Source organism: Chroicocephalus ridibundus, chromosome 1 (assembly GCF_963924245.1).
Source record: "Chroicocephalus ridibundus chromosome 1, bChrRid1.1, whole genome shotgun sequence".
Lineage (NCBI taxonomy): Eukaryota > Metazoa > Chordata > Aves > Charadriiformes > Laridae > Chroicocephalus > Chroicocephalus ridibundus.
This window is the reverse complement of record NC_086284.1, coordinates 126533753-126556990: the sequence shown is the minus strand read 5'-3', so window position 1 is coordinate 126556990 and position 23238 is coordinate 126533753. Positions and strand designations below refer to the sequence as shown.

Sequence of the window (23238 nt, the reverse complement as noted above, 5' to 3'; positions counted from 1 at the left end):
TCAATGTCAACTTTGTATTACTAGATTCGGAGTTACTTTCCTATTTCCCTATTCTCTTCTCTGTGTGTGCGAGCAGTAAAGGCGCACAGAAGGATGCACAGGGAAAGTCCAATGAACTCTTGTGCAGGTCAGCATTGACCACAGAAGCTTCTGTAACAGAAATTCCCTGAAAAGAAAACATTTCACCACCTGCCTACATGAAGGAGAAATGGGCTAGGAGGCCTGCAAGCCTGCAAACAGTCTAGTTGGTGCTATCATGATGAGCTATTGATATTGTATATCTAAACAGACACACAGAGGACTTATCTAAAAATCTGATATGAAACATACATAATGTCTGTCACATATATAAATAAATGTTTATGTGGCTAGGTAGACCTACAGCATATCATAAAATCATTTGGCATAGTGACAACTTCATTGTCATACTGAGGGCTCTTCCTTCGAACATGGTTTTGGTGCCTGTTTGGTATAGACCTTTCAGCTTATTTACTTAGGTGCAGGCTTGTCCTTCACAGAGTGGTTTTTGGTTACATATTTATTATATGCCACAATGGTTCTTGGTGCAAGACTGGAGTTCCTGGATCTTACTGTGGTGACAAAGAAAATTCTTCCTTAGGCCAAAAATATCCTTCCCAAAGATATCAGCTGAAGTGATTGTTAAACTTACATGAGGCCAATATCTCTGAATAATTGATGAAACCACAGACAGACATAAGATGTGCAATGCAATTAAAGGAATCGCGTACACTGATGTAAGTTGTATATAAGAAAAGACACAACCCCTCTTCAAGCTTATGCAACCAATGCCATCTCCTTTGGAATCAGTTGACTCTATCTTGGATAGCAGCCAACAAATCAAACACTTAGAAGGACTCACAAAAATGCCTTGTAACTCCTTGTCCATGAGGTGATTAATTGCTAGACAAAAAAGTGTAAACTATCTTCAGATATAAATTCTTCACAACATTAGGAGCAACATGGAAAAGAAGGAACTTAACACATAACCTAGCTTGAATATTTCTGCCAGTATTCCATCTTTTACTTTAAAGGTAATTCACTTAATCTGGCAGCACCCTGACCCAATGGTCTTTTGAGCCCAAGATTAAGATAAAGTAGTGAATTCATATAGCATGTCAATGATCAGAGTATACTCTGCAATGATAATTCTGTTAAAATAGGAGTTTACGACTAGAATAATAAAGGCAAAAGATGTATAATGAAATACTCCACACATATATTCAGGTTTTCTTTTTACACTGTAGAAACTTTCTGTGTTTTTGTCCAGTTTGTCATATCACTCCAACCTTAAGCATCAACAGTAGCAACTGAGGCCAATTAACCATAATTTGGAGAAGGAAACAAGAAAGCAAAGAAAATACAAATGCTATCATCTTGTAAAAAAAACATAAAGGCAGACAAACATCTTTGGTTTGTATCAGTCATACGTGTTAGACACACATTATTTTTCTTGCAAGGGATAAAATGAAGGCAACTGGTAAAATAGCAGAGCCTGATTCAGGGTAAATTACAAGAGCAAAGGCAGTAAAATGGATCCATTAGTGAATCTGTTTGCTTACTTTCTGCACTTCAGTCAGCCTGAGATGGGCTCAGTCAATATGGTTATTTCCAGTTTCTATCCTTCTGTTTATCTATCTCCTGTCTTTTCATAATGTAACTTCACTTTTCCACAAAGTCTACATTAATCAGAGCTGGCAAAGAAAGTCTAGTTTCATTTCTGTTAAACATATATGAAATAGCTTTTTAAAACCCACGTTTTTATTTACATCATTTTACAAGGTTACTGTGGTGAATTCTTTTGGATGAACCAAAGCTCCTAATTCTCTGGTTTAGATTCCTCATTGAAGAGGTACGTGATTCCACACTGAGAAGGGCTGACTTTCTTTAAACAGGAGGGAGTTGGGCTCTACATTTATGAAGTTAGTTCATCTAAAGTTAGAGTTACTCAAGAGCTGAAGAAGAAAGGTTTCAAAGCTTTCATGATCAAAGCCTCAAAGAGTGACAAAGTTAGAAACAATGTTAGAAAGAATAAAATGAAGCAAACAAAGCAATATCCCAAGACTTCTGCCTGCCAATTCAACCTCACAGTGCCAAAAATGGAGCAGAATATAGACTAATTTATTAAATAATATTTTTTTAAAAATCAGAGTTGTGAGCTACAGCTCTCCAGTTTTTAAGATGTTTACATATCTAACTGACTTGACATACACAAAACCTAACTTTGAACTTCACAGGACTGCTGCATGCAAGAAAGTACACGGAGGTGGATTTGTCACCAGCAGTGCGCATCCCAGCGGAGGTGGATTTGTCACCAGCAATGCGCATCCCATTGGTACTGGCCCATGCTGCAGATACGCTCTAGGCCATGGGAGGAGGGAGAGAACCTACTGCCACATGAAGTCCCCATCCAGAACAGGCATACATCCGACACCAGTTAAACACCCATCTCCTGCACAGAGTTAAAATGCATTCTGGTAATTTAAAGTACAGGCAGGCAATAAATAAACCTCTTAAATTAGTTTCAACATGAGGGAAAACTAGATTTCTATTGCTATTAGAAACCTGAGCTCTTACTCCAAACCACCCACAGCAATTTGCTGTAATCACTGCTGACTACTTGTTATTTTCTTTGGTTTCAGCAATCTTTAAATTTAATGAGGTAGCTTTATCTTTTTGGAAACTTCAGTTTGTTTTAAGTAAACAAAGTAGAGAAAAATCAATCATTTGAAGTATTAGAGGTTGTCATTTTAGTAAAATCTTTCTCTAATTATATTATTATATTTTTAAAAATGAACCTATTTTATATCTCAAATGAACTTAAAACAACAAATTGTAATAACTAACTACAATACTATAAATTAAGCAATTGAAAACTGTCATTTATTGAATCAGTGAACTTTTGTAAGTAGTTAAACAAGTTAATTTTTTTTTATAGAAAGAATGGGGTGAAATATCTTTAACTAAATTATCATATTCCACTTTATAAATAAAGTACGACAAACCATTTCCTGAATTAAGAAAGTTTCTATTCATTCAAATGTCAGCACCTACAGAGTTTCTATATTGGCATATTCACTGCTGTTATCCAGAATTCTGTAGAGTGCAACTTTTACTGAAGATTTCAAAACTTGTTCAGTGTGGAAAACCTATTAAGTCATATTAGCAGCAATTTAGAATGTTGGTTTTCCACGTTTGACTGTGTGTTCCAGTCTTCTTCCAAAATAAACTTGATACAAATGGTAAGGAGAAAGTTATTTATTATGGCATAAATATGAAATATTTCATTCGCCTTTTCCTAAATCTACTACAATGGGAATATTAGAATGCAAAAAAAAAAAGATATAATTGCTTAAGTATACACAGCTACAGAATATCCTTATTAGCCAAAAAAAAGCTCATCTTGTGTAAAGATTTTTATTGGATTACAACGATAAAATAAAAATATTTTATAGTTAGTGATGCAGCTCTTGATTTGGGAAAACACAAGTACAAAAAAATGTAAAGTCACTGAATTAAAAGACAATTCTAAACTTGTTGATTTAAAATTGAAGTGACCTAAAATCAGTCCCATGTAGATCCTACTGAGTGACTGGTAGTTTTAATTATTTAATCTGATGAAGTTTCCTTCATCTTAATTTGAGAATCATTTGTGAAGAGGCTTCTGAAGTAAATTATTGTATTAAGTGTAATTATTATCTTTAATATTATTTATCAAATAACTGTGTGTCAGCAATGCCTTATCCATAGATCATTTTCAGTTCTCTCTGAGAATCCAAAATTGAAATTTTGGTTGAATTTTCTATGCTGTACACATTATGCAAGTCATACTACAATATTCCATTTCTACATCAGATAAGCAGAATTCTGAGGTTTAATTTTCCAGCAGAAACGCTTGCATGTGTGAATTGTTTACTGCTTGCATTCTCTACCTATTAGCTGCCCTCACTTAGATACCCATCATGCAGACCTCTGGATGCAGTTGTTGTTGTTATTATTATTATTATTATTATGGTTTTTTAATATTTTCTGGCAAATAGCCACACAGGAGACCTCTAAGAAGCAAGGAGAAACAGTATTGTAGGAACTTGAGTGAAGATCCCTTTCTTTCAGAATATATCTGGACTAATGCTTTAATGCTAAATTGAAAAATTAAAGTGCAAATCATTTCTGATGATTAGGACATACCAAACCCAGAGACAGCTGCCTTTCCCCAGCAGCGGTGCAATATTTGTGCACAATTTGTGTAGAAACATCAACAGTTCTTTCAGAGTAAAGTGCAGGATGAAGCGGCATACAGTGTCCTGTCACTCATCGCCCCAGAAGGAAGGACCTTCTAAATAGATGAACTGATGAAAGAAACTCATTATTCAATGGAATCCATCCTGCAGAGATTTGAAGTATCTGGGAGAATAAACGTAAATTAGACTATGTACTGCCCCCATACACAAAAGCTGTTATCTATACTTCCGTGCTTTACTGTTACAGTACTGCACCATTCAGTTTCTCCACAGAGATAAAAAGGTACCATGAAAGACAGAAGTGTCTATCTCTGTACGTGCTCAGTTTAATCTAATGTATGGCACATGAGACAGGCGAGAACTCGTAGAGCCACAGGTCCTACTAGGTTCATATTGGTAAGCTGCTCCGGACTGAAGTGAAAGCAGGGTGAGAAGTCAGCAGTAATGGGTGCCTCTCGTGCTCCTACATCTGCTAAAAGGTGCTCCCTGGTGCACCCAAGGCCTTTGAACGTGCTCCCATGGGGGTCCCCTGCTTCATGGGCTGGAATTATCATTCCCCGCATGCTGTCCACTCCCAACAGCCCCCAAAGCACCCATCATCCCATACCCATACAGCAGTCATTCACTCAAGCTCAGAGTAGAGGCCATGCTGGCACAATACTAGGTCCATCAATAACTTGCGCTGAGACAATTCCTGTTACAAGTTTATTTATAGGCAGGGTAGGCCTATAAATATCCAGGAGACAGGCCAAATACCATAAAAGAGCCTTTTCCTTCTCTCGTTCCACAAAGCAACACCTAGCAATCACGGTCAGTAAAAGATATTAATGAGGTGCTGTTTCCTGCTCACAGAGCAGCTGAGTAAGAGGCCAAGGACATTCCCGCTTCTGTAATAACAGAGCTACAGCACTGAAGCACAGGGGTTAGGGGCTGCAATCAAGCATTACTAATGTGCTCGGGTAGCTTAGCTTAGGTATTAAGTTCACTAAAGAATAAAAAAGGCATGGAAAGAACACGTAGGCAAAATGTAATGGATAGCCACAGGTGGGAGGAAAAATCAGCTTTGAATTCTCCCTAGAATAATTTCTTGCATAAGACTTTATATAAGCTGACAGCCTTTCACATTCTCAGAATAGGATCCCAAAATTCACTGGCAAGGTCTGCACCCTCTGGTAAAAACGGCTCCAAGACTGCACTCACCAACTACCACGCTGTTTGTTATCAGGGAAAACAGAAACAGCCAGTTTCAGGTGAGGTCAGACCACCTGACCACCCACTGGGTCAGCTTTCAACCTGGCAGGCCTGGAGAGGCACCTCGCTGTCTGTCTGCGAACTGCATGGACAACAGCGGGGTCAGGAAGGAAAGCTCACCTTGACCAAAGCCTCTCTGGAGTCCAGGCTTTTAAAGAAAGCAGGAAAACTCCAGCAGGCTCTCTGTGCCTCCCAGAACTGCCACTCTGCAAAAACTGCAGGCAAAACCAGTCAGCACTGAGGCACCCTGCTAAGCTAGCGGTGTGTGCGAGCACACGCTTAAGTTGCCAACGGCCCCAGAGAAGCCTGAGCTCAAACAGAATACTCTAAAACAAAAGGAAAAACCCTGAAGCCTGAGCAGCTTTTACCGCGTGAGCATGTTTTTGCTCTGGGGCCTTTATACATTTCAAGCCACGCAGTCATTTTTAGGGATGAGAGCCATGCTCAGCATGTCATTTCAAAGTGAGTCAGAGGAACAAGCAGCAAGAGGAGGTATAGGTTTGGTTCCACATGCCAGGCAAACACTCATCTCATTTTTTTCATTATTTGGAACCATATGCCCAACTGAAGAACCAGAGAACCAGCATTATTTTAGAGCAGTGCCCAAGGGACCTGCCACCCGACATTCAATATTGCCAGAATTCCAGGTACAATGAGGATGGTTTCATTTCCTAACTTTGCTCCCCCACTCACTCAGGAGGTGAGGACACACTCCTTCCTGGAAATTCAAAGGGGGTTTTGGTTTGTATTTTACTTTCTAGGGGAACTAAATCTTTCCCTCAAAATCTTGAAGAAATTCTTGACAATATTACAGGACCATATCCCTAAATACTCCAAATTCTCAGCCCAGAAAGGCAAATCTCTCCACTGATTAAAAAAGTGTCATGATTTTTTAACCTAGCCTCATGTTTTGGAGGCTTTCAGCTTCTAGGAGTTTAGGATTGGAAAAGTTGCTTACCACATACCCGAATCTCTTAAGACCATATATTTTAAATAATTAAGAGGAAGACAGTAACAATAGCCTCACTGGGCAGGCACAGGCAATGTAAGCAGCATGCAAAAGGTTACAAGAGGAAATTAGTAGTACACAACACAAACCCATATTTTCAGAGCACTTTTCTAGTGCTTTCTGAAAATTGAGCTTCTTTCTTTGCATGATGAACAACTGCGATGACTTGGCATGGAAAGTCTTAATTGAAGGCACTGCCAGACAGGAAGGGAAAACAAAACCTGCCCTGGAAAGAAACTGCTGTGCCACCTCACTTGGAAGGGCAGAGAGGTGTCATCTCTGCGCACAAGCTGAATCCCTAGGTATGAAACAGAGGGAACAAAGACAGGCAGCCTTTAGAAATGTCCCAAGTGATCCTCATAAAGTCAGAAGGTACCTCACCATTTCATACTTCTGGTAGGGAATATTATTTACTCTTTCATAACATAGACTTCTGGGAAGTTCCCTCAGCTTAATCTAAATCAAGTCCTAGATGTGCTTAAACACTTTCACAAGCCAGTATTTCTTATTTCTGAACCTGTAAAAATTACCAGCTGAGAAGTCCTCTTGATCCTGATTGGGATTTTGAGATGCTAAGATGTATGAGAATGGACAACTTCGGATAGACAGGTTGTTGTTAGCTTCGATCCAAGCATTTAACCTGGATGGTATGGAAAGCAAGGGTCACTTTAACAATTACAGCAAAAAAAGATGGAAGATTTGAAGAATTACATTTTTCTCCCCTGCTCTGCTCCAGCTGAGTGTTCTTTTCTTCTCCCCAGTTCCTTTAGTGGTCAGGTAAAATAGGGACAATGCCACATATCATACAGAAGGTGTGACAAAACACATGCAGCCCTTTGTGCCCTTTGTGTAAGTGCTATTCATGTGAATAACAAAAAATTCCTCTAGAGCAGGTCAAGTCTATGGTAAAAGAGGCTTTTGAAGTATCTAGCAGGACAGTATAGGTAATCTCCTTCACTGAGAAATAAAATCATGATGTGGCTGATCAAGGATTTGTATTTTTTTTATTATTCTGCCCAAATCAAATTACTTGCCCATGCTCTGGCCTGGAAATGAGAATTATTTAAGTGCAGTGATTTGTAATCTTTTCAACGTGCTCACCCCTCAAAAATTTGCCCTTGGGAAACAGGCTCCTCACAATGAAACCAAATCCACTGACAGATTCTCCTTAGTCACATTTTGCACATCCCTTAGAAGCAGCCCAGAGACCTCCCTTCTGCCGCTGGGAGCTCCCAGGGCTGCAGGGTCTGACGTACAGACAGATCCTGCTGTTCTGCAGTGTGGTACTTCGACCTTGACTGCGCTGGGGAGTTCAGCCACTGGCAGCCGGCAGAAACTTTGGGTGCACAATGGCTGCATAGGCAGGCAAAGCTGGTGTTGGTGCGAGTGTACAGCCCAGCCCAATTTCAAGCAGGAATGAACTACACTTCAGTAGGTATGGGCAACGTACCAAGGCCAAGCTTGTGGAAAGTCTTGCAATTCTGCCCTGCTGTTGTAAGAAGCAAAGAAGAACAGGTCTCTCTGTACTGCGCAACTGTGCCTGTAAACAGACTTAACACACAGCCTGGAAAACAAAACTCAAAAGTAGATGCTCCTCAACAGTCAGCTGCTAAAAAGAGTGAGTTTCATATTCAGACATTGTTACACGGAATTAAGGTCTGGAGAAACCAACCCTGACAGTCATTTCTCTCCCTTTCTGAGAGCATGGCACATTATCTCTGGCTGTTACACTCTGTTGATTTTTAACCACCTCTGTTCTGCCTCACCAGTTTACTGCCTTGCTGGAGCTACCCACACAGAGTAACCAGAGCACAGGGAGCCTCCAAGGCACAACAGCCATCAGGATCATGAAGGCGCAAAACCTGATTCTCACCTGTTTGAACTCGATCCTCCTTCCCCCTACTATGAAGACGCCTCAGGAAAGTCATGCCCAAAGTCAGATGAAATTGAATTGCTGCAAGGCAAGCTCTGCTGAGGGGAAATGGTTTTCAGCAATTTTGGGGGCCAGAAAGGACCAGCAGACCACCTAGCCTGACCTGCTGCATGACAAAGGCTGCTGCAGAAACTAGTTGCTGGGAAAAGGCACCTTCTTCTGACCTGCCACTGAAGTACTGGCAGGCCAGGGCACGTCCAAGATCAGTCTCTACGCTCCCTGACTGGGAAGAATGAGGGGTGTTCACACCATGGTCAACAACATTCAGTTTCGTTCCTCACAACAAAATAAGCCAGCTCAGGTTGCCCTTGAAATACATTAGGCTGCATTTCCTCAAGGCAACCAAGCCTCTAAATCCTTGAAAATTCCCTTCTCCTCTCTCCTCCATCCAGCACTTCTGCCAAGGGAAAGAAGACATAACACTTGCCTGCCAGTTTCTTCTCTTTGCAGTCTCTCTTTTCCCCTGGTTCCTCAAGCTAGTTAATTCTCCCAGGTTTAAGGACCTGGGTTCATGGCACACCTTTCAACCTTTCCTTCCCCTAAGGTAAAGCTTAAATCACCAGAGAATAGGTAATAAGTGAGTAGATAAGCCACTAAAGACTATGACTTACCTGGACTAGATTGCAGCTACCTCCAGCCACTTCCCCTTTACAATGTGCCCTGAAAGCTCTATGTTCCCTCCCTTTTCTTTGCACCTACCTGCCATGCATCAAGGTGGTGAGACCTTGTAGCAGAATGGCACAACGTCACTATAACATGGCCCATACTCCCTGCACAAACTACCGACATTACAAGCCAAGGTTTGAAGGAAGGTGGAGTGTGTGAGAATAAGGAGCAGCCCCCATGACCCACCTGCCTCACAAGCAAATGGGCACACAAGAGCCTAGAGAAAGTAGGCAGAACTTTGGACCCTGATCCAGCTGATAAGCTGTCAAGATGATTTGCAATGAGAGCTATGCTCCCTCACAAAGAAAAAACACAGGAATTAAATATATTTAGTCACAGGGCATAGAAGAAAGGAGAGATTAGGTGGGAGCATGAGTGCGCTTCAAGGCTGAAGAACAAATCATGATTGTGAGGCTCAGCCAAGTCTCTGATAGGATCGAGGCACAAATTTGGAGACAGGGCTGAAGAGTTTGCAAACTTCCCAGCTCCAGTTCCCTGTGTGGGAACTTCTGCAGTTCTGCAAGGAGCACCACATCCGCACACCTCCAGGGGCCTCACTGCCAAACAATAAAACATACATACAAATCTTACCGAAACACTAATAACTATAGCAAATGGCAACTGAAAAAATGCTACTACTAACTCAAGGCAAGAGTCCAGCTCCTACTTATTTCACAGTAGCTATTTCCTAATGCCTTTGAGACCTAGGCCGTACAGTTTATTCTACACCTAATTGAGCAACAGAACTGTATCCCCTGACAGAATAGAGGAATCCAGCAAAGACAAGCGGTGCCCTAGAACTACAATGCCCTCTCCACTGCCGATTTGAAGAACAGTGCACTGCTGCAGCACTACTCTATTTTGCCAGGCTCGTTGCCTCTTTTGTGCTAGGAGAGCTAATTATGCTTTCCAAGCCTGTTACAACCTTTTGAGAACCTCAGGAGAGAAGCATTACGCAAAAGCAGTGTCCTTACTTGCAATGAATCTGCTGGTTGCGTGTGGTGAGAGGAGGCAAAATAGCTCGTAGGTGGAGCAACAGAGAGAAGAGCTGGAGCAAGGTAAGGATTGGGATAAACGGGCAGGACAGGACAGTGCCCACATTTTTTAACTAGCAACAATCAGCTGACTCTGGTCTCATTAAATTTGGGGCTGCATCAATACCTGCTTAGCTCTGAAGTACAAACTGCCCCATCAAGCGAGATTAGGTTACCTATTCCCATGTATGCCTTTGATGCTATGATACCAGTAGCCTCCTTTTCATTCTGTGTAGAAAACAGGGAAAATAATCGTTCATCCCAAAGAAGGTAGGATAGGGGATGGAAGGAACTAGTGTCCTACGCGAGTAAATAAGGTAGTGCACAGAAGGCAAACCGACAACCTGCAACTAGACCTGACACAAGCATGTAGCCTTGCTGGTCACTGGGACGTGTGGTTAATTTGGACTGGTTTTGTATATGAGATGAGAGTGAGAGCATTCAGCAGGTCTGGCATGCTTTGCTAGACTGCGTAGAGTGCTGCACATGGGCCATGCTGACCCATGGGGAAGGGATACAGTGGCCCACGCCCACGCTGAAATCAGATGAATTTAGTGCAAGAAATATGATAACCATGGGAGGGAGCTCTTAATGTATTGCTGTCTTAGACACGGTGGGGGTTTCTGCAGCCCTCAGTGAGAGATAAAAGTAGTTTGCAAAGGAAAAGTGAAACAGCATTTAACAGTCACAGTCTGATCTCTGAAATCGCAAAGAATAAAATGAATGCTAACTTGAGAGGGGAGGGGGGGGAATTTTCCCATCTCCTCTTGCCTCCCACATTGCATCACTCACTGCAGTGAGCTCAGGCGAATAACAGAGACTGATGCATTTGTCTAACACGTGCTTTCACACCCATAGTGATTGTGAGGGGGGAAAAACAGAGAACAACTAAACCCCAAGGACTCTCTTTTAGAAAGTTCAGAGTGGAACTTTTTCAAGAGTGGGTGTTTGCTGCAGGCCCCTGTGAGCTGAGCTCTTTTTTCCTTGCCCCCTCTCATTTAAGCCTTCTTTTACACAGTGACTCTCCTGCTGTTACGGGCTCACTGAGCAAATGGCTAAGGAAATATAAAAGCCAACTGAAAGAAAAACAGTCTGTATGTTTAAGAGTACAGCTGCATGAGCACCATGTTTCATTTCATAGGGCAGATGAAGATCAAGTGCTGTGATCAGTTTTAAGAAATTCTGTAACACTTTGTAGAACAGGATGTGGCCCAAAATTGTCAGATTATAGTAACCAGTGTGAAGCAAGGCAATGTACCTCACCAGTGGCGTGGTTAGAAAGTGTGACAGTTCTTCATCTAGAGATGAAGTAGAAAAGTACCTATTCCAGAAGCTATTATAACTCTCTTTGAAGGAAGAAAAAAATATCCTCATTTAAAAAAAAAAATCCATGGATTTCTCTTGCAAACATTCTGGAATTATCTCTTCCTCCCTTGTTCTCTATTATTTTTTTATCCTGGAAGCCGTAAGGATTAACACCATAACTGCAAATTAAAATGCGTCAAGTTTGTTAAATTCTGTCGTAGGACCTCATGAAGGTTTGGTAATTAAAAATGCTTACGAGTATAATTATTGTTTTAAATAAATGCATTTATTAGAAATCAGCTATGTGGGGAAAAACCAGAAGAAATGAATCCCAAGGATTCCCTTTTGGAAAGTTCAGAGAAGATGAAATTTTCAAAAAAGGAATTTTGCATTATTCATCTGTCTTCCCTTTATTTATTTATTTTTTTAAATACACCAGCCAATTTCAACCAATGCTAAACAAAAGGCAGAAATCCATATGAATTTCCCAAAACCTAGTGTGTGAACAGGAGAAAGTCTCGACACGGTGGCTCCACTGTGGGTAAAAGCCAGCAGAATAGGGGTATTCAATGTTTGGCACTAGCCAGTGGGCTAGAATCATAGAATTGCCTAGGTTGGAAGGGACCTTTGAGATCATTTAGTCCAACCATCAACTTAATTCTGACAAAAACCATCACTAAACCATATCTCTAAGCACGTCTTTCAAATATCTCCAGGGATCGTGACTCAACCACTTCCTTGGACAGCCTGTTCCAATGCTTGATAACCCTTTCAGTGTAAAAATTTTTCCTAATATCCAGTCTAAACCTCCCCTGAGCCATTTCCTCTTGTCCTATCACTTCTTACTTGGGAGAAGAGACCAACCCCCACCTCGCTACAGCCTCCGTTCAGGTAGTTGTAGAGAGTGATAAGGTCTCCCCTCAGCCTCCTTTTCTCCAAGCTAAACAACCCCAGCTCCCTCAGCCACTTCTCATAAGACTTTTTGTTCAGACCCCTCACCAGCTTTGTTGCCCTTCTCTGGACTCACTCCAGCACCTCAATGCCTTTTTTGTGGTGAGGGGCACATGAACTAGACACCCACAAGCATGTGGAGAGCATGCATGGTTTTCTCTCGCAGGTGAAAACACATGCTGAGGAGTTAGAATAATTCTTGTGTGGAGGCAAGAGAAGTTAGTAGATAAAGGACCGGAAAGTCGAATCCAGGCTTACTGGTTCTGCTTATTGCTCTGCTACCTGGAACCTGCTGCTTTATTTGAGACTTTCTTTCACATAGCCCCCCCCTCCAAACATTCATTAAAATAGATACGACCGCAGAAGTATCTAGTGGCAGTGAAGAAAAGTCTGTGTACTTGTAAATAACAGCATATGCATAATAGATGAGAGCAAGGTATACAAATATCACTGATGTGTGTTCTTATACCTGGAACTCCCCTTTTCCCCTAACAATCTTAGCTCTTTAACATATTCCCTGTCATGACCGTCATGGAGCAAAGGAATGCAAACACATACAGATTGGCCAAGGGGCTCTCTCCAGAGCATAAGATACAGTTGAGGAAACTGTCCCCGTTGAAAAAACATAAGCATCTGAGCTTCTTCAGTTTTCTGAGGAAAGCTCAGGTTTACCCAGAAGCAACATATTTGTTCAGATCCATTTCCAGTGTCTACAGACACTGACTATATATCAATGGTTAACCAAGAAGTATATTTATTTTTCACACAGAAGGCTTAATTCTTCTCCTGAAGACTAACAGAATAAGACATGGTTCCCACATCCTTGATCCTACAGATATGGCACGCACAGAAAGAAGTGCTAAACAAAATCTGCATTCTCTGTTTTATGTAAGCTGAGGAAGCGAAAGCAGAAAAAGAAGTAACAAAAAACCCAGAACAAAACAAGGAAGAAAAAAGCAATAGGATGGATTGAGAATATTCCACAAATTCCCAAATGCATTTGGCTTCTGTTTCAGCATGCACAATATTTAGATACCTTCACAGAATTCAGCTATAGTCACCTCTGTAATTCTCTGCAGCACAGTATTGCAGAGTATTGCGCAGTGTTTATTTAGCTGCTTGGCATACATCTCACAAAGAACCAAAACAGACAAGACTAACTAAGATTATAAAGATGAGGATCAGAGTCTTCCTATTGTAAACTCTTGGGTGGCTGTAAAACTGCTCATTGAAAAAAAAAAACACAAAAAATCAACACTGAATGAAAGAAAGAGCAAAGACCTCTGCTGTTATGGAGAATGCCACGTTCACATTGAGTCAGCTTAAAACATCAGCAAAACAGGTGTATGCCTGCATACAGCTGACTGTGGAGTTGACTATAGAGTAGCCTTTAAATGTTTGGTTCAAGGTCACTTTCAACCCAAATCATGCTCAGTCTAATTTTACGTATGTGAATGCTTCAAGCTGGATGACTGAAGGAACGACTTTGATACAACTAACTTATTTCAGAGCACATGATAACATCAAGGGAGAAGCATGTTAACAGGACCAGGGAAAAGCTGGCAGGGAAAAGCTGGCAGGATGGTAGCGGAAACAGATGGTCTACAAGCAAAAACTCTATTATGATTAAGAGAAAGTATTGTTAATAGGGTTTCTGAAGGAGGTGTTCTGCCAAAACCAGCACAAAACAGAATAGTTATTAAAAATGTGATTTAAGTGGTCAAGTTAGATTAAAAGTCATTGTCTCTCAGCTGAGATGCGAGCACCAGGCTTGTGTGTGTTTCTACTCCATTACAATAGGAATGAAAAAGCCTGAACATAAACTGCTATTTCCAGGTGAGGAACAGAAACTTTCTAAACCATGGTAATTCTGTCATCAGCTGTTATCTGAACATACTTCAATGCACCGAAATAATTATAAAACCAAGCAGGTACTAAAGTGGGATACTGACTTCACTGGGTCTTTATTATATACCTAATTTGTGCTGCTTAGCAGACATGAATTCAGATGCGAGTTTAAAAGTAAGTAAACAGTTTAAGCTATGCTGAACTATGGAACATGACCTAAGAAGCCTGGTGGGAAGGCACAAATGTCTGGTGGGATGTCACTTGCTGGTAATTCTTAAACCAGTACTTCAACTGTTAAGAAGCAATGCAAACCCAAAATACATTAGGGTCAGATTTATCCCACCAAACTTCACTCACTTGCCGTGTCTGGCATAAGATACATGTGTATATTGCTTCTGTAGATGAGAGAGACAGACGTGTATCTCCTGAGGGTGACATCTCCCACCCTAAAAACAGTTGCCGGAGATTCTGCTATGTCTAAGCTGAGGTTCTTAGGTTCCCTCTTAAAGTCACTGAATGCCCCGACTTTTAGACTTCAAAAGACCTGCTGGCACACCTTCAAGTTCAAGGTGTTGCTGAACATTCACTAAAGACGCTCATTTCTAGGACTGCATAAGAATTTTCTTATTTGTGAAGATCTTGGTCTCTCTTTTTTTGAAAGCTAACTACAGCATGAGAAGATGCAATACTTCAGACTCTTTACCCTGGTAGACTCTGATATTGGGCCCAACACTCTGCTCACTGCATATTTCTTTTCCTTCAGCAGAGTTGCTGACATGAAACAAAGTATGTACAACAATTATTTCAGTAAAAATTTCTTGACCTTGTTAAAAATTAAGAAAACTATTGTGTTCAGCGGTCGTCTAGGAGCTGTGCTAGAGCAGGCCCTGACTTTGCCTCCTGCTGCGTGTGAGCAGTCTCATGGGTCCCTTCACCTCTCTGTGCCCCAGCCGATGTATTGGTAAAACAGAGGCAGGCTGCTCTGCATGAACAGGGGCTGAAGGGCTTAGGAGAGCCCTTGAACTCCTCAAGCAGGAGCTTGCTGTTGCTCTCCTCTCCCAGGGCTGTGTGTCCCAGCCTCTCCCCACATTGTATAGGAAGCCTAGAAGACTAACTCAAAGCCTGTAGTTTTCTGCACGTGAGCAGGCTCCAAAGGTTAAATACTGATAGATCTACACATCCATACCTACAATATCCACTCTCTGCACCTGCTTTCTCTCAGCAAAGAGTGCACGTGTTAAACGTGAGACATGGAGGGGAAGAGAAGGGGCAGCTCTCATGGTGCACACAACATCGCACCTGTAGCCAAGGGTTTGGGAATCATCATGATAAAGTTAGTCATCTTTATCCACAGTTCAGACTTTACAAACTGTTAGAGAACTCTATAATCATACTGTTGATTTCATCTGCAGATGTATCACAAGACACAAATGATCATTTTACTCCAGAATGCTTTGAAAGCGGCCTGTGGTAAGTGAGCTGTACAAGAGGCAGTCAAGCCCCAGGACAAGTGTCATTAGCATTCAACTTATACAGAGATGAGAAGCACTATTAGGAAAAGTACTTTGGGCGCTTATTAGCTGTCTTTTGAATGTGATTTACCAGCACGAAAACAGAAAGACCACATGTCTGATCATCTTGCACTAAGCTTTAGCCACAGCACAGAGGCAGTGCACACTGGTGTTAGAGTACATGCAAAATGAGCCTTATACAACATTACAACACCAAAGATCACCAAATATCCGCAGACAGGGCTGTGGGACTCTGGGCCAGAAAACTCTTCTCCAAAACACAGACTTCACTGGATATAAGCCAGCTACACAGAACAACAGCCCAGGAGGCCACAGCAAATGAGAACTGCAGAGGGGAAAAACTTGCCACAGAGCAATTTTTCCATCCCACATTAAGAATGGTGGAAAACTGAAGAAGCAACAGGCTTTCTAACACCTTAGGGACGGATCTACAACCTGCAGAAGCTTCTGTGGGAAGGACTGACTTTTTCTGGGCTGGCTCATGCTCAATACAGCTGGTGACCCTTCTTCTCAAAGCTGTAGACAGTGAGTACACACATACATGTACATATCGTATCAGTGAGGAGATGTGGAGGAGCATCTCTTAATGGGAAGAAAACCTCTCTACCATCAATGACAAAGTTGCTATCTTGCATCTCAAAGTTGCGAAGTATCAAACAGTTAGCATATCTCATTCAAGGAGCGATTTCATGCAGTGTTCAGCGAAACACCAGGCTGCAACACTGCTTGGACACAAACTTAACATTAGACTTCCCAGTGCTGCTGCTGAGGTCAGTATAGTTACTCCCCCATGGTGGCATGAGGGATGGATGACCTTTAGGGGCTTTGGTTGAAGCTTTGGCTTCCAGTTTGTTGCAACTTACATTAGCGTTGCAAGTGGGTTTAGCAGGTATTAAAGTGAAGCAGCAAGTATCTTATACCTGCTTACTGTCTACTTTTACTCTTGCTTTTCCCTGGTTTGCATGGTATATCTTACGATGAAAGAATCAAACCAAAAACAAAGCTTACATGTATATACAAGTAAACCAAGCAGCATGTTCTCTACCCGCAAAACCTACAGCCTGTTCTGAGGTTACAGACCAGCCACTGCAGCCTAGAAGTCAAGTATTCGAGCTCAGTTCTTAGCTCGATCATAATTTGCCTGAGGAATCTTAGGGAATAGACTTCCACGTGCTACGTTTCCCCATACAAAGCAATTTACATTGATGTTATCAAGAATTTGGAAATCTGGAAGTAACGAGCTGAGGCAAAGCGTGGATGTAAGAGCAGGGGAAACTTCAGACTTGCACAAATGGACACTTGCTCCAGGCTTTGCACTGACAGCTATCCTACACCACTGCCTTACCATCTCAGGCACCAGGCAGCCCGGTGCTGACCTATTCACACCAGGCCCGGCTGGGTCTCCGTGGGCCTAGCAAAGCATGGCTTTTTCTACCGGGCACAGAAGTGCTCCAGAGTGTAAAGCACAAGAGGAGATTCCTGCTCAGAGGCTGTGGACAATGACGCCACCCCAGGTGCTGCTTCGTGTGCAGGCTGGAGGTCCACAGCTTGCTTGAAAAATACTTGCAGGCGCAGAACCGCTGGCATGTAGCAACGCTGCCCAGTAACTCAGACCACCTTACCACAACATAGAAAGGACGCCTACAACTGGGTAACAGGACTAGCACAGACTGCAACAAAAAGGACACTTTTGATAGAGGTACAATTGGAACAAGGTGACAGACCTGTTATCAACACCATGTTTACATGGAAGTGCAAGGAACTTTTTTCGTCTTTCCTATAAATTGTGCCTCTCTGACTGCCTGGTTACTTTCTTGGGCTCCATTCTTTATCCTAGAAAGATGACATCACAAAACAAACAAAAAACCAACTTTATAAACTCTTATTCTCCTTTGAGACCCCTGTATTTTAGTTATGCCTGACTGGCAGGAGGGTTAGTGGATCTGGCACTGTATGTAAGAGTGTGTTCACTCTTCTTTCTCCCAGCACATAGCAATATCATCTTTGTCCACATCAAATCACAGAGCAAACACTGAAGTTTTTACAAGCTCCACCACACATAGGAAATAGGAGTGAAACTCCTCCAAAGCTAAGCATTAAAGTGACCAACTATCTACAGCCTCTACGGAAAAAGCCAAGGTGTTCCTGTTTCCATCATCCTTTAGCTCATAGTTCCTCTTTTAAGTGGTCCATTGGTCGAAGAGGTAACTCTGAATGTTACTCTGTGCCTCTGTGGTGCGGCTTTGCTACAGCTCTCTAAATCGAGGTGTGAAAGGACAGGAACATTTATTAAAGGTTTCCACTACAGAACAAGAGCTCTCACTTTTTGCATCTTGAAATAAACCCTACTCGCAACACAGAAGCAAGTGCAACCACAGCAGGGTTTGAGCAGGAAAAGCCTTCACAGGGGGGCTAGTGAAGGACGGGGGGGGGAAAGGAGGTGGTTCTCTGTCACCAGAAAAAGTACTGCCACTCAATTTTTTCCACTTATAGTCAGCCCCCCCATGACGCCCCAAAAGTGAACACAAGAACTGACCACTGAATGACAATATATAAACTCTGTGAAAGAGGGCTGACAATAGCCACTTTCTTCTCTGCCTTGACAAAGAAGCCACCAGCAATGAAACTCCACGCTGCAGCTATCCTCATCATCCTCTGGCTTGGCATCTTCACTGTGCACACGGTGAAAGGTAAGTTTACAACCCAAGAGGAAGACAGTAATTGCTCCACATTGCACCAGTGGTCTGATGAGCAGGATTCACTCTCAGCCGGAGCTGATTCATAAGATAAAACTTGCAAGAAATCCAGATCAGAATTGCAAGAAAGGCAGCTTTATGGGAGATTCTGTCTGATGTCCTATCAATTAGTGGTTGGCTTCTGCCTTAATGCAAGGAGACTTTCTGTGCCTTAGAGCACTTAAAAGGGTTTCTGTGCATTATTCGCTCTCTTAAAATCATGAAATCTTGAAGACATAATGTCTTTTAATCTCACTGATGCCATACAGCAATGAGTTCTATAGGTTAATAACATTTTATGAAAAATATTTCTTGAACAAGATGAATTTCTTTTCTTTTGTTAGTTATACTACTTTTATATGTATTTTTATTATATTATTTTTTATTTGTCTTTCTCTAACTATATAGCCTTAATCTCTCTAGTGTCTCTATTTTAAAAAGTTCTTCCAGTTTTGTACTGCATATTGCCTATTTGCTTGTTTCTAGCCAAATATTTTGGTATGGACAGGCAAGCTATGAACAAAAACTGCAAAGGAGAGCAATGGATTTATACAATGTCTTCTCTCTTTTCCTGATTTCATACAATCTAACATCTTGTTTGAGAATGTCTGTGAGCACTGAGATGAGCACGTTTATTAGCCATGCTTTAAATAAGTTTGTCTACAGTGATGTTTAGGTCTGTGACTTTTTTATTAGGCTACATGTATCATGCAAAACCATGAACATACACACATAAGCACATGTCTTCTTATACACAATCAGATTCACGCAAACAAGCACATAAAAATCACAGAAAACACTCCTATGCAAGCCCTATGCAAACCCGCAAAAGTATGCAAAGAGAAACACACAGAAAAGGCATCTTCACAAAACCACACCAAAACCAAACTGAGACCTGCTAAGCATTCACAAGATTATGTAGCTAGACACTGAGTACGTTGACCTAGTGCTCCCAGAGCTAGATCATACTACATTCTCATACGTTGATTAATGCTACTGCTGTTCATCTTGGCAACATGTGGCTTCGTATCACAGACTGCCAGTTCATTACTGCATTCTCCAGGTTGTATACTTTGCCATAAATGTCACCAAGTCTGAAAAAGCACACTGAGGTGGTGTGCAATGGGTAGAAAAAGCATTAGAAAGAAGAATGAGAATAAAAAAAAAAACACCAGGGAAAAAAAAAAAAAGGTAGTTAGAGGTGCAGAGCAGCTTGGTTTTTTTAGAGGAGCTCTTCTGGTACTCCCTGCATGCATTCCCTCAAGGTAGTTTACTAGTAGAGAGACTATTTCCAGGACTAGTAAGGATTGCTTGACTATCTTTGAGCTCTTTAATTCCACATTTTGAAAACCAATCGGAGTGAGGCAGTAAGATACATATTTGTAATGAATCATCAAAAATTACACCGCGTTACTTGTGACTAAAGCAAGATCAGAAGAGATATTCCTTCAGGCAAACAAAATCTCAAGAACTTGTTACTCTGCCAGTACCCAGACACTGGCTATGCTACAGCTTCTCCAAAAGCTGAAGCATGTTTGTCTCAGCTATTCCAATTATTTCAAACAAAGAAAACCTCACAGATAATGAGATTATGTGAAGCAGGTTTTATATTTAGCAAATTGTACCTGAACAGCTCTTGGACCTTTCTCAAGTCAATTTCTCTATGAAGTCTTTAAAAAGAAATCTCGGAATACAGCAGTGTTCTGTTTGTCCCCCTCATGCTTTAGCCAATCTGTCTTTGAAGGGTGGGAGAAAACCAGAAACTAGCAAGTGGAAGCTTCCAGTAATGTATACATATACTCTATCTCACTTAAATGAGCCCCCATTTTTAGTTATCATCTTGTAAGGTAACAACTGCCTGAAGAATGTTACACCAATATTGCGATCCTCTTTATTAATCACCAGTGCATTTCCCTGAAATGCATGAAAATGTTGGAGGAAAGAGAGGACTAAGTAGCACTCCACTGCCTATGAAACCAGACTTATAGCAAGAGCATACAAGTACTTAGTCTTCTGGCAGATATACCTCCCTTCCTTTCAACAGTTTTTTTTAATGGTAGTTCTGGATGTCCAGTGTTAGTCAATTAGCCTTCCTTTCTTTTCCTTCAACTGGAAAGTAGGGGTAATTACCGATCCGCATTCAGAGGGCATTTGGAAAACCACCCAGTAAAGGTGCCATACGGACACTTATTTGCAGATGATACAGACCTAATTATGAATGGTGCCAAATACCTTTTCTGCTATGGAGCAGTGACTCCCTAGGGGCAGAATGATTATATAATTGTTCAGGAGAACGGGTGAAGATCAGTGTCTTAACTGAAATAGCAAGAAGACTTCAGAGATGGTAGGATGCATGACAAAAAATCCTTTAAACTCTCTTGTATAACTGGTATTGTGGCTGTACATCATAAGACACTCACGTTCTAACCATAACTGGGAATGTGCTGGAATTCATAATTTATTAAGTAATTATGGCTAAATAAGAATATAGCATTGACTGCCTTTGACATTTATCTATTTTTAACCCTTCTAGGAAGCGTTGGAAGTCAGCCCATGCGCAAATACAGTTGTGTAAGCCTGTCTACACAGCAACTGAACATCCGAAACCTTGTCAGCTATGAAAAGCAAAAAGTTCCAGTAAATGCCATCATGTAAGTATCCGGTGCGCAGTTCACCTCCAGACTCATCTACGCAAACATGCTACCATCAAAAAGGGAATGGGCATCAGACGACACTTCGTGGTTCAACTCACTAAATCTATCTAGTTCAGGCCGCCCTTCCAGTTCCCCCATGAATTAGTCACCTGGCAGCTGAGGGAGTGAGGGGAAAAGGGTGTTCCTCAAAGAGCCGGGAGATATACACTGCTCACAAACGTTGGCAGAAATCTCACTGAACAGCCAGATCTTTTGTGCCCAGAAAGTCGGGGGAAAGCTCATCAAGGGGTCAGGGTGGCGCTGTCAGAAACCCATTGCACTGAATTGAGCCAAGGGGAAAGATCATGTGGAAGAGTTTGGGGTAACTCTTGACTCCTGCTAGGAGCTGTGTTTGGTCTTTTGATCTTGTGAGCATGCATTTTTATCAAATCTGGGATCTGCTCCTGGAAGGTAAATGTGCATCATGATTTCATATAAAAACAGAATATCACGTATGCTCCTTTTTTAAAATGTCGGTATATGTGCACATGACCATGTATGTTACATACACGCCTATGCCATAAATAGGGAACTAATGTTGCTAGGTGCTAAGTACTGTTATTGCTTAGTAACAACTACAAACTCTGGCATGTGATATGGTTTTACCACATAGTTCCTCATGTTCTGCATAAAAACCAAGAACAGTAAACCTGGGTTTGGAGACTGGAATTTAATGGCCACCTGGTTTGCTTTCTTTCTTCCTACAGGTTTATCACCACAAGAGGTATCAAGATCTGTGTAAGCCCTGATGAGAAATGGGTGCAGTCTGCTATAAAGAAAATTGACCAAAAACGTACCACCAAACACAAATAATCCTGTTCTAGGCAAGCATCTAAGGCCAACTAAATGGAATCATCATCAGTGCTGCACATAACAGGGAAGAAAATCTTAGTATCTGCTTTTAATTCCTATTTATTAATTGGCAATAAAACCTCTGAACAAACACAAACTCATCAGAATCTGTACATCACTAGTTGAATGTCTGCTGACTTCTTTGTTTTATACCTGGACTATGTTATACTGTTTATTTTCTGAAATGCTTGCCAATATTTATTTATAACTGAATGTAGATATCTTCTCATCCTTGCTGTCCTGACCAGTATGGTATTTAAGGGTGAATGCCAGATAGTTTCAATGCTGTAGGGAAGATGATGATCTCCCACAGAGCTGGATGAGTGTAGACCTCCGTCCTGATGGAGGTCAGAATGTTCTGCATTGAGTGCTGCGTTTGAGAAGGTGCTATATCATTTAATAGTTACTCATACTCATATAATCTATAAGTAAATAATCGCATGCTTCAGGCTGTCACCTGTTCAGTGCAATATTCAGAAGAAGATCCTTGGGTTTTCTATTACTAAACGCAGTATTGCACTATTAGCTCAGTCCACGATGATGTATGGATACTCTCACCAAGGGAAGACCTGGAGTAATTCAGGGTAACTCTATGAATGTAACCCTATTCAGCCTTGTACTGGGGAAGACTTATTCTACTCACCAACTTCTATGAAGTTCCTTCAGTTTCACCCTCATGTGAGACAAACCTGAAACAATTGTTTTACTTTTTCCTTTGCTTTTCTTTGAATAAGCAAGAACAAACCATGTCTGGAATCTGTATTTCACAAATTCATAGGAACTCCCTGCCCTAGAGAACTACGTATACATATACATCTTACATTTTTAAAATTGATAAATTCTACTAACAGAAGGTTTTGAATTTTAATAAAGTTACTATAAACGTGGAATCAAATGGTACGTTTGTCTGCTTGTTTGTAATGCAGATGGAGACTGCTGAAATGGGTACCAAGATGACAGCACAAATCTGAGAACTTTTGGGCAAGCCAGCTAGAGCTGACACTACTGCCAACTCATGACTCAAATTGTTCAAAAGCAATCTGATTCAGAGCTTTCTATACCGTATTTTAACTGTAAAGTCCATATTTCAGACAATACCTCTTCAAAAGTTTGGGTACTTAAAAGTCAGACTTCATACAACCCTAGGATGGTCCCAACATTATCAGAAGC

General features: G+C 41.3%; 1 protein-coding gene across 1 annotated transcript; it reads left to right on the top strand.

The window, feature by feature from the left end:
• Nucleotides 1-18236: 18236 nt before the first annotated feature.
• On the top strand, nucleotides 18237-22917 carry LOC134508845 (lymphotactin-like). Its single transcript, XM_063321009.1, has 3 exons — nucleotides 18237-18478; nucleotides 21057-21174; nucleotides 21924-22917. The coding sequence occupies exons 1-3, from the start codon at nucleotides 18331-18333 to the stop codon at nucleotides 22027-22029; spliced, it is 372 nt and encodes a 123-aa protein (XP_063177079.1). The 5' UTR covers nucleotides 18237-18330; the 3' UTR covers nucleotides 22030-22917.
• The last annotated feature ends 321 nt before the right edge of the window (nucleotides 22918-23238 follow it).